Source organism: Histoplasma capsulatum, genomic scaffold (assembly GCF_000149585.1).
Source record: "Histoplasma capsulatum NAm1 scaffold_10 genomic scaffold, whole genome shotgun sequence".
In the NCBI taxonomy this organism is placed as follows: Eukaryota; Fungi; Ascomycota; class Eurotiomycetes; order Onygenales; family Ajellomycetaceae; genus Histoplasma; species Histoplasma mississippiense.
In genome coordinates this window covers 401,045-413,379 of record NW_001813973.1, presented here as the reverse complement: position 1 = coordinate 413,379, position 12,335 = coordinate 401,045, and the positions used below count along the sequence as shown (strand labels likewise).

Sequence of the window (12,335 nt, the reverse complement as noted above, 5' to 3'; positions counted from 1 at the left end):
GAAGCTCCGGTTTTCGAGACAAGGCGCAGATCCTGAATCGAAGCAGGATTACTAAGCGAGCCATAGGTGCAACCAGCCGCGTGCTGCTACCAGAAACAGCAAGCTAAGCGAATCCGCCTCACTTTTGACCGCCGCTTCTTTTCCGGCCACCCTCATCCTCAACAACAACTCATCATCGCCACCGTAAGCCCTTCTCTATCTTGCGCTCTCTTTCACTTTTGAGAAAGGATTAAATATACCCACGGCACCTTGTACCTTTGTTCTCCTTGACTTCCTTTCCCCCGTAGTTTTTTGATCGTCTGTACCCCCCTTTGCATGCTTTTGCTGCCAGACCTGGAGTTCTTTTATCATGAGTACAGCTCCACCACCATGGCGAGCAACTGCTGCGCCTGTTTATTCATCAAGTGGTAAGTCTACGGGTCTTGCTTATTGGATGCAATATATTGTGTTGTAGCTAATGAGGTACTACGTTCAAGTTTCTCCAGCGTACATTCCAGTGCAAGCGCGTCGTAGCCTCGCTCATCATACTTCTGAATCCACCACAGCCAAAACGGAGCCGAGAGAGTCGTCGTCGTCACCTAGAACAGCAGATTCTAAAACTGGGAAGTCAAAAATTGACTGGCCGCCAGCTGTTCGCCAGTATGTCCAACGCAGCTTCGTCCCCGAGTTCCAAATCGCGAGTGTGAGTCGGATGGAGATGGAGCAAAAACTCAAGCAAGTTATCACCGAAGCCGCAGAAAATGGTAACCTTTACAATGTTGATTGGGAGAACTTGCCGTTACCGCAACAAATGATTCAGAATGAGCGAAATAAGATTCTCACTTCCGCTCTTTCTGCTTCCTTACCATCTTTATCCCCTACCAAATCACAAGATGTTCGCCAGCAGAAAGTAGAGAAGGCGAAGGAAGAAACCCCCAAGAAGAGGAAATCGTCAGAATTTAGCGCGGAGGAGGATGAGCCGGAAAATATCCCACCTTGGAGAAAGACTAACACACGCAATGATTTTGAAAACCGCATTAGTTACCCATCTACAGCTGATAAACGACGACGGATAGATAGCAACAACCATAATTTCAACAGCAAGAATTCAAGTAAGTTACAAAATAACCTGGAGCTGCGGAAACGGCGCTTTGAGGATTCGCATTTGGGATATCAATCTCCACAGGCTGGTAGCTCTTCTCGCGATGAATCACCGGATGTGGGTTCAGGGCCAGTCATCGGACGTTGCCAAACGTTGGAAAAGAACTATTTCCGATTGACTTCAGCCCCCAATCCTGATACCGTTCGTCCTTTGCCTGTTCTGAAAAAGATGCTCGATCTATTGAAGAAAAAATGGCGTCTCGAGAATAACTACACCTATGTTTGCGATCAGTTCAAATCCATGCGCCAGGACTTGACCGTCCAGCACATAAAAAATGAGTTTACAGTGAATGTGTATGAGATACATGCCAGGATTGCTTTGGAAAAGGGGGACCTTGGTGAGTATAATCAATGCCAAACGCAACTGCGGGCATTGTATTCGCAAAATCTTGGAGGACATCCCATGGAGTTTATGGCATATCGCATCCTATATTTCATCCATACTCGCAACCGAACGGCGATCAACGACGCTTTGGCAGATCTAACCCCTGCAGATAAATTGGACCCCGCTGTGAAACATGCTCTTGATGTTCGATCAGCTTTAGCGTTGGGGAATTACCATAAATTCTTTCAACTTTATCTGGACACGCCGAATATGGGTGCTTATCTCATGGACATGTTTGTTGACCGGGAGCGCCTTGCAGCACTTGCATGTATTTGTAAAGTGTGAGTAATTCCGTTGTCCTCGCCACATAAAAATGTATACTAACCTAATTATTCCAATTAGGTATAAACCTGAGGTGAAGATAAGATTTATTACTGAAGAACTTGGTTTTGAGTCCGATGAACAGGCTGCCCGATTTATATTAGACCATGCCCCAGAGGATTTGCTCCAGGAAAAGCTTGATGGGGTTAAGCTCCTTACCGGAAAAGCCGGTCAGGTTTTCGAAGTAGCCAAAGCGGAAGCTCACAAGGTGGTCGACATAAAGGGGCAGATCTAGTCAACCCGTTCGATCCTTCCCAAAACAAGTTTTTTCCGTTGAACTGGATCCTACCACTCTCTTCAACTTTGATTCTTGTCTCGCATATTTCGTCCTAGTGGGCCGTATCCCGAGCGATACATCGGCCGAATCCTCATATTTCTTTTCTTCCTTAATCTTGCTGCTTATTCCCTCCATGAATTTTCTTTTTCTTTCACTCTTCTTTTTTCCCGTCAATCTTACTCTTATCTCTCGAACCACAAATCCATCCGTCGTACATACATGCTCAATCGAAGCCTACCTATGGATTATCGCCATATTATGATCTTTCTTTTCTCCCCATCCTTTTTCTTCCTTCGCAATCGACCGGTTACACATTCGGGATACGCGGCCTTGCGGAATCTTTTCCCCCGTTTTCGTTGTGTGTTTCCACCGGGCAATAGCCATTTTTGGTACCAAAAATAACCCTTGAATTAAATCCTAGCGGTTACTGCATTCGGATTTCTCGTCATGAGATTTTTTATTGGGGTTGGGTATATGAGATGCATGGGGTGGATGGTTTGTTATTAACTCTACTTCTCCGGTGGGCTCTCTGGCGCCTACTTTTCAGGTGGGGTGCCTTGGAGTCGCCGCCTTCATTTCTGCTTATGTTTCCCCGTCCATTTTTATGGAGATCTTCATTTATATAAATATAAATATTATTATATTATATATAATTATATATAATGTATGTATATGTATAAATATAGAAGAATCTATAAACATTTCAAGTATGCCGCTCGTGCCGTTTCAATTAAGCAAATTCGCCATAGCATCGATGTTGGCGCTATCATATTAGCCAGGCCAGCCAGCAGCAGTTGAACACCCGACGCGAGTCAAACTCAGCCTTATTACGAACAACTCTGATACCCAACAACTATGATGCCCTCGAACCCGTGCACACCATCATCTCGAATCTACAGCCCAAGCCTCGAACATTTCATCTATCTAAATACGTTATTGGTTACCGACATCCTCTACGCCACACCGGGAGGCACATCTCCCGTCTATACATGTCGTCCGCTTCACAGTGTCTTGACGCTACTCATTCGGGCTGGGATGGTATGAATTAGGCGGTGGGGACAACCCTACTCACGTTGGTTTCCTGCCTAGAACTAACTATGTTGGTAGTTGGCAGTTGGTATTTCGGAGTTGGATTTGGATTTGGATTTGGATAAATGGTGTTGGTATTTTTTTTATAACTAACGTCACGCGGCACAATTTGGGAACACGGTGATGCGGTGCAAGCGGGCAAGCGGGCAAGCGAGAACACCCAGAAGCGTTTACTGAACTAATACAAGAACGATTTCCCATCCCCCTGGAAATGGTACTGTGCCTGTGCTGTCATGTGAAAGTTTTTTTTTTTTTTTTTTTTTTTTTTTTTTTCCTTTTCCTTTTTCTACCACGCCTGAAGACGGTTTGTGCAGCGGCACTGCCGTATAATACTTACGAAAGCGCAGGTCGGAAACAGGGCAGGAAAAACAGCAGGTCATACCACGTTCGAGAGGCGCTGCCACTTTCGACCACTAGATGAATCGTTGTGGAGGTTTTGTGAGTTCTCCTCGAGACGGAACGTTCCAAGTCGCTGCGTTTGATGGTGGAACAAGAACCACGTTGCGGACCAGATCCTCATGGATAGCTGTCCAGCCAGCCAGCCAGCCAGCCCCACCACCTGCTCTGCCGCTCGCGAGGATAGAGATACTCAAATTTCCACGACCGTGAGCGTTTCAGGTCATTTTCGAATCGATAGGAGGAATCAATCATGATGTAGTAGGCTGCCTCGTGGCTTGTGCGGTCTGGTTGAATTTCTGGTGACATTATGGCGAGTTTGCGTCAGGCTACAACGAGGTGAGGGATTGCATGGCGCCATCTGTCGGATGAACAGCAATATTTACATGTACGGGACATGTGCAGGACATGTTTAGAGATGTGCTGATTGACCTACTGTACAGCACTAGAGTGACGACGGGTCACGGATAGCGCAAGCATGCATCAGCTAAGAGCATTTGATGTGAAACGAGTAGAGGAGCAATTTAAGATGGTAGCAGGCAGCTGGGATGAAGGATCTACTCCTGTCCTTATTATCCGGGGAGTACGGAGGGTGGGGGAAAAGTCCTCCCAAGCACTGGAACTCAAATATATCCCATTGTTTACGCGGGCGGGAAAGTAAGTCCTTGATGCGCACGGGTGATTTAACCGCCAGCTGTTTTTAATTTCTAGCTTGTTTATTATCAAAACGACCAAGGCACAGATTATGACATGTCCATGAACAATTGTCAATGATTACTTGGAGACTTCATTGTAGTGGGACCTGTTTCTGGGAATAGCATGAGTTTGCTTCTTCATTTTATTTCAGCGAGCTGAAATACTAGTGATGGAAGCAAGATTTTTTTTTTTTTTCCATCTTTTTCTCCCCATAAGATCTATAGATATCTTCACCTCAAACACACTCGCTGCCTTCTAAAAATAAAGCCGGAATAGAAACACCCAGTTGCTTCTTTCGGTAAGAACTAGCTTACCGAAGAAAATTCAAAATAAGTTAACTAACTAAAAAATTAGAAAGAATAACTTCTCTGAATCCTCTCCCGGTCTGCAGGTCTGCATATCAACAATGATTTATCATTATTATGATTATGACTGGTCGCTTTCCCTCAGTCGCAGGGGTTTCCAACGCATCCATGTTCCATGTTCAGCAGGAATTGATCATGATTTATTGAGATCGACATTATTTTCGTCAAATCCACGGAACTGCAGCCCCTGTCGGTGCAAGCCGTATACGCGGCGTTCGCGCATTTGAAGCCATTCTGATTAGTTAGTCAATAAATATCTCGTCGTTATTTTTATTTAAGCACCGGGCGATGGTTATTTACATGGATCCATCCATCTATTTTGTATTCCTGTGTAGAGTGTGTCGTGCGCAGTTTTAAAGTTATTCAGCTGTGTGAACTTGAAGCAAGGGATCGAGTCTTCATCCAGAAAAACTAAAAAGGTGCGGGTACGAGTGCACGGTACAGAGCACAGCAAGTCACAATCCGTGGCACTGTTCTTCAACACAGCTTCCTACAATCTTACGATGTAAAATATGCCCCACATTTCTGGACATGCACTTTGCGACTCGAATTCGCTCGCTTATTGCTGCATGCATGATCGGGGCAGGAAGTTCGCCGGCGATTTGGATGTGTATGATAGTTTTGTTTTTGTCCTTTCTTGAAGAATTGAGATGAAAAAGGATTTCTGTTCAAAGGGAACCGAAGAAGAAAGACTTACAAACGAAGATTAACCTGTCAACGCTGTAAGCCTCCTCCCCACCAGAAGAAGGCGTAGCGGTTGCGGACGTTGGGTTTAACCCTCTTGTTCGCACACGCAGTACATTATTCGTTAGCATGGGGGTTCTAGCTGCATTCGATGATGTCACACAGAAACAGGTATGCCTTGACCACGAAAGAGAGAGGGGGGAAATCATGCGAAAAAATGCGGATTTTACGTGAAATCATCCATGGATGCTCAAAGGCTGGCACGGGGGAGCAGTCTGTGACAATCGCCACCACGGAATGCAAGAGGGTGGCAATTGGGTGCACCCCAACGGCTCCAAGCTCAAGTCATCCCGAGCTAAGGAAACGGGAGTGCTGAGTGCGAACTCTCCGCTGACAGGGAGTAGAGGTTTCGCGTCCAGACGGTGCCTTGATGTATCTGGCTTGTAACTAATGCCTTGAGCAGCCGCTTAACAGTAAGTTAAGGGCCAGCCCAGAGCCTCCGAAAAGTACAGCGCAAATAGCGTATTTCGTCGCAATCTTCCGTCTATTCTTCTGAAGATCGAGTCTCTTGCCGCGCGCATATATAATAGCTCAGAAGCGAGCATGTTTGATGGCCAGGCATTCCCCCCCAATCTTGCTTTTCTCTTTCTTGCGTTGAGGCGTTTTTTAGAGCCCAAGGTTATGACGCTTAAGGACTTAATTAAAATTAAAAATTATCCAGAACTGGTTCTTCAGAAGCGATGTATACACTCACGACATGTAAGGACTGACCTGGGCATATAATTTATCAATTGATTGATGCAGAGATCAGCATGTTCAGAACTTCTTACTATGAAATCCAACAAGCTCCGATACACCAATGGGTTAGTACAGCCTGTTACCGTAGAGAGGTAGACATCGATATAAGAGATGAAAGCGACATACATAAAAAGTCTCTCTCCGATAGTTAGTAGCCGTTTCCGCTGCGTACGAGAGTGTGAGCGTACTGCTCCACACGCAGATGGTATGTAGCGAGCGGGCTGTTGCTCTTCCAAAGCCCAGAAGGGTGTGGCCGCTGAAGAAGGCTCTGCACGCTTCTTCGCACACAATCTCACCCGCAACTCCGCTCCGCTTGCGACAGCGACAACCGACTTCTCGCCAACCTCCACACAAGCAAGCTGCAACACTAAGCCACAGCTGCTTTGATCTCAGCCTGATTATTTAAATAGTTACCACGTTCACTCACTAGCCTCTTCTGTTGATCGACGATTTGGCTCTCTGTGATCCTCCACCTACCAAGCGAGGCATCTTATCAGCTTATAATACTACATCGACGACGGCGACGACCACAGACAACGAAAACGACAACGGCAACGGTAGTTAACGACTTCGACGACCAACACCAACCAACTCTCATTCCCCACGCCTAACGCATCCTCATCCTGCGCGCCACCTCTCCTCACCAGCGGCGTCGATTGCCTGGATCTTACCCCCCGAGCCGTATTACGATCTTTCCACCGTGTTTCATCGTCCCGCGCGTGGCCGTGCGGCCTTTGGGACCCAGCAACCCCACAAGGCTTGTGGGTGGCGTTATCTTTGGCGAACAAAATAGACGAAGAAGAGATAGATCTCGCGAACAGCTCGACAGAGTGGGAGGAGGACAGAGACAGACACGACAACAATATTTGACGGTTGTACGAGTTTTACGTCGAATAAGCCTCTGTTTTTCACGATAGAGTCTTACAGTGTCTGTCGACGATCCGCCCGTCGTATCTAAAATATTCCCCTTTCACTGTCTGGAAAGGGAGCTAAACACATCCCTCCTCTTTTGATCGCAGTCTTACCACAGCTGGAACTCGTCCTGGTGCTTTTCTTGTCCATTGGCATCATTACCGTCCAATTTTTTTTAAACCCGTTCTCCAGGTCCCCTCCTCCTAGAGTTACCACACTATTGTTGCAACGGGATCACCATCCTCTGTCGTCCTCTCCCTTTTTCCTCCCTCCCATTCTCCCTTTCTCGTCAAGAGATAGATAGGAGTTATCCCTATCAATCGAGATAATAGTAGAACTAGAAACCGCTTAACCCTCCCCTCCGCCCCTGAATAAAGGGAGCCAAGAGATACACAGAGACAGAGAAAGTGAGAGAGAAGCGAGAGAGATTTATTTCCATCCTGGCTTGTCCACCAAAATGAAGGTATGTCACTCGAAACCCCGCTATCCCGGCCTCCTTTGTGACGTTAAATAATAATGGAGGTCGATTTGCGCCGCGCCTCCTTGTCTTTGGCTATTTATCCTGCCATCGCTTGTGGTTGGACTAACGAATCCTGCTCTGGCTAACGTTAAAAATCTGTTCTCTCTCGACAAACAGGCCATCCGGCGCTCACTCAAGGGCGAAAAAGAACCAAAGCCACAACATATCTCCATTACCCCAAAGTCTGCAATTGCCATTCTCCCGCCAAAAAAGGTGAGTCACTCAAGGTTAATTTCTTTTGGTTAAAATATCACGAAAATTCCCTTATTTTATATCTATATGCATATGTATTTACTTTTAAATCCCTCTCCATGCGTCATTATTTTGTTTTCGACTGTGGTCCAACCAAACTCGACAAGGAATTTATGCATGATGTGGGCTCGAAATTAACAAACGCCACTAACATGAAACCAAACTTTGGTGGCTATTCCAACATCTAGGTTATCAAAGCCCTGTATGACCACAAGCCCGAACCCGGGAATACGCAGGAGCTGGCCTTCAGCAAGGGTGATTTTTTCCATGTCATAAGCAGAGAGGACGACACCGACTGGTACGAGGCGTGCAACCCTCTGATCCCAAGCGCGCGGGGTCTTGTTCCTGTCTCATTTTTCGAGGTTATTGGCAAAAACGAGCGTAACAGTGGTGGGTCTGCGGGGAGCCCCGAAGAATACCAACAAGAATTGCACGACTCTGGTTTTTCGGATCGCAGTCCACAACACGTCCGGTCGGATTCGACGAATACCACCAAACAAGCCGCTCTCGCCAGGATGTCCGCCATTGGGAAGGGCTCTGGCGCCATGGTGTACGGCATTGTGCAGTACGATTTCACTGCGGAACGCCCAGACGAACTCGATGCAAAGGCCGGTGAAGCCATTATCGTAATTGCTCAATCTAATCCGGAGTGGTTTGTTGCAAAGCCTATCGGTCGCCTGGGCGGCCCAGGGTTGATCCCCGTTTCGTTCATTGAGATAAGGGATATGACAACAGGCAAGGCTGTGATGGACCCACACGAGGCTGTTCAACGAGCTGGTGTCCCTCGAGTCGAGGAGTGGAAGAAGATGACGGCGGAATATAAGAATAGTTCCATCACCCTAGGGAAATTGGAGGGTGCAGCGCAAGGAGCCGCGGCAGCGCCATCGGGAGACATGAATAGAACGACTATGAATGGCAGTGACCCTGTAAGTGTGCAATTGAAGAGCTGTAGCGGTGGCGGATGTCAAGACTCTACCAAAGCCCTGTACCGTCCATTATGACTGACCATTTTATCCCTCCTATTGGGGGTAATGATGAATAATAGCACCTACAACAAAGCCACAATTCAGGGGCATATTCAACTAATCAACAACAATACCAGAACCAACCATACCGACAATCCGCCCAGCAGAGCCCGCAACAGTCGCAGACTTTTTATTCCGCAGCGCTGGCACCGGTTTCCGCATGCATCCCCCGATACCAATACGATCACGACAAATACTGGTATATTATTAGGGCTAAAATGGAGGATGGCCGGTATTGGGAGTTGTCGAGATACTATCACGATTTCTACGACTTCCAGATTGCACTCCTAAGAGAATTTGAAGAGGAGGCTGGCAACCGGGGGAAGCCGCGGACTTTGCCATTTATGCCAGGCCCCGTCACCCATGTCACGGATGTGATTTCTAGTGGCCGACGACAGAACCTGGATGAATATATCAAAAAGTTATTGTCGATGCCACCTCACATCTCGCGCTGCCAGCTTGTCCGCCAACTCTTCGCACCGCGACCCGGGGATATCGAAATATTCCCGAATTCCTCGGACGAGTACAGACTCTCCGGCGGCTCTCGGCGGTCATCAGGCCAAGATCCTTCCCAGCCAGAATCACCGCATTCTTCAAGAGGCCATATGAACACTGGCGGCTACCAGACCGGCTCGATGGGCCCACCAATCTCACAACGCCAACCGCAAGCGCAATCGCACCTCCAACAAGGACGTGTTCCGTCACAATCACAGTCGAACGGTAGCGGCAACGGCAGCGTTAGCTTCAGCCGCGCCGAACTGCAGAATCAAATTATGAACCGGCAACCCAGCGCGATGACACAGACTTCCTCCTCCGCAAATTCAAGCGCGGGCGCGATCAAGATCAAGGTCTTTTTCCAAGACGACCTGATCGCCATCCGCGTGCCCAATGACATCAACTACGTGCAGCTGCGGGAGAAGCTGAAGGGCCGGCTGAAGCTGGGCGACGACATAATATTGCAGTATAAAGATGAACCGAGCAATGGGTTTGTGGAGCTGTTAAGCGATAACGATCTGGATACGGCGCTGCAGCGCAATGCGAAGCTTACGCTGTATGTTGGGCTCGCATAAGAGATTGAGAGGGTTACGGGGAGGGGTTGGGGCGCGGATGAGGCTAATATGCTGGGATATTCGGGGAGAATAAGTAATTTATATATATGTATGTGGTTCTGTCTCTCCCCTCCCCTCCTGTCGGTCCTTCCATCCGGATCACCACGGTTATGGTTTCTATGATCACTTATTTCTTCGTTTCATCTCTCTTGTTTCGTCAACCTTTTTCCCTCAGTTTTTTCTGACGGGGCAACTGAGACATTGTTGCTTGGATCTATTTTAAACACCCCCCTTTCTTCGTCTTCTTCCCCTTATTTTCCTTTTTTTTCCTTTTTTTTCCTTTTCTTTTATATATGACCCTCCTTCCGATCTATCTCACCAGCCTTCTCTTTATTTATGTATCTCTTTTGTCTGTTTTACTTATTTAACGTGCCCCATTGCAATACCAGGATATGTATGAATCGGGGATGGATTTGATTGAATGTATGGCAAAATCCCCTATCCACCGACGTGCCCTTGCGGAAAAGTCTGTGATGATATATGTATGCCGTTCGAAGGGCGAAAATCAAATCTCCTATATATACATTCTACCTATATTTTACTTTGAATTTTGCTTTAGGTTTATTGTCTCTTGCGTTTCTCCTAACCCGTTCTTCTCCTCACTTCTCAATCATTTCTTCCGATAGTATGCTTCGTCGCTGTCCGTTATCTCTCGTTCCTTAAGCTCCCCCTCTTCTTCCCTTCTCCGACTGGCAATACGTATGTGCTCTACGCTTCTCTTTGGCCTTTTTAAGGTTTGTTCTATGCCCCCCTGATGTCCCTTTTTATCTACGTGGATGCTCGCTTATTCTTATTTTATCGTCTTACTTTTTATTTTTTTTAATTTTTTTTTTGTTGTTTGTTTTTTGATACCGCCCTCTATATATTGTAAAAATTGTGAAGCAGACACTTGTGGGTAAAACTCTTCTCATGAATCGTAATAAATAAAATATATATATATATATAACCTTTGGCACGATGATACGGACTGCCCTTTTTTGTTGACTGCTGGTGGTGGCGGATGACATCTAGCTAATCCATAAATTCATTCACCAACCCAGAACTGCGAACATCCACAAAACAATCAACCTCTCTTTTCATTGCCTGTTCCAGCAGAGAGATTATCGGAACGAGCACTTTATCAAGCAGTTCCTAGATACCCAATTCCCAGTTTCCCTTCTGTTACGAGATCCAGCTTTGAAACTTCCTTTCCATTATTTCTATCACTCATCCGCGATACTTTTTCTTCCTGTCTGGCATGGAAATGGATGGATGGATGGATGTATTTGTTTAACGTCCTAGGGCGGTGCACGCGTCTCCTGCACCCCTGAGGCCTCCCGAGTCGCATGGAGATGTGCGACGCTGAAGATATCTATATATACACGATACGAGAACAGGACAGAATTCAGATAGCAACTCATGATAAGACTCAGTCCAAGGGACTGTGCATCCACTTCTAGCCCGACGTATGGCCAATCATGGTGGGGCTAAAGTGTGAACTCTGAGAGGCCACTGAAGCCATGCCTGAGAGGCCCGGCATGGAAACGGAGGAGGATCGTGTTGCTGATCAGCCAGATGAGGCCTTCCAACATTCAATCTCAGGAGCGGGCCGATCTCTTGTCTGAACTCCTGAGACGCAATTGGACAGGATGCTGTCAAGGCGGCAATGTGGGCTTGTCTACAAGAATGCGATATCTCGAAGTTACGCGAACTTGTGGGGTACGCGCGAGACTGCCCTTCACTATTCGTCCTCCTTGAATACCCCTCTCTATCCATACTTTTACATTGGGTGTAATGACCTCTTCGTAATCGGGCAACATTATCGACAGCCTCAAACTCTCCGGCCACTCCATCTTTGGAAGCTCCTCCGTTACTTTTTTGAGCCGGACCGGTTGAACCGATGGCGCGCAGAAATATTCAAAGACCCTTCCAATCCAACCCAAACTGCCGATGGCTGTCAGAACATGATCTGCCTAGATCCCACGGCACACGAAATGTGGTCAAGAGGCCAATTTGCACTGCGACCAGTTTCCACGTCTGACGACTGCAAGGAACTTACTGTTTAATTCTACTGGCAGCCTAAGTCGCCCCATGACCGGTTTGATTCTGTAAATATCCAAAGAGCTCCCCGCTCATCCAGAGATCTCTCTCGAGTCGGTGGAGACTACCTAGCAATATTCAACAATACGGACTTTGCACGGGCCATCAAGTCTTCAATATGCAATGGTGTCTTCAGCGAATTGTATCGATGTCTGGTGCAGCGGACGTCTATGACGAGGAAGACGACGACGGCGACGACGATGATGACGGTGAATGGCATAGGGAGATCGTCCACAAGTCCATCTCGGAGTGGGACATTTATTCGTGGGTGCCTCCCCCACCGTCTG

The 12,335-nt window shown here is 47.1% G+C and overlaps 2 protein-coding genes across 2 annotated transcripts; both read left to right on the top strand.

Moving 5' to 3' along the window:
- Positions 1-349: 349 nt before the first annotated feature.
- Positions 350-2,081, top strand: HCAG_08015 (conserved hypothetical protein; the record flags this gene model as incomplete). Its single annotated transcript, XM_001536856.1, has 4 exons — positions 350-407; positions 477-1,091; positions 1,266-1,806; positions 1,868-2,081. The coding sequence occupies 4 exons, from the start codon at positions 350-352 to the stop codon at positions 2,079-2,081; spliced, it is 1,428 nt and encodes a 475-aa protein (XP_001536906.1).
- A 5,439-nt stretch (positions 2,082-7,520) lies between these two features.
- HCAG_08014 (conserved hypothetical protein) lies at positions 7,521-9,930 on the top strand (the record flags this gene model as incomplete). The annotated part of the gene is made up of 4 exons (XM_001536855.1): positions 7,521-7,526; positions 7,701-7,796; positions 8,024-8,761; positions 8,938-9,930. 4 exons carry the CDS (start codon positions 7,521-7,523, stop codon positions 9,928-9,930), a joined length of 1,833 nt encoding a protein of 610 aa, XP_001536905.1.
- Positions 9,931-12,335: the final 2,405 nt, after the last annotated feature.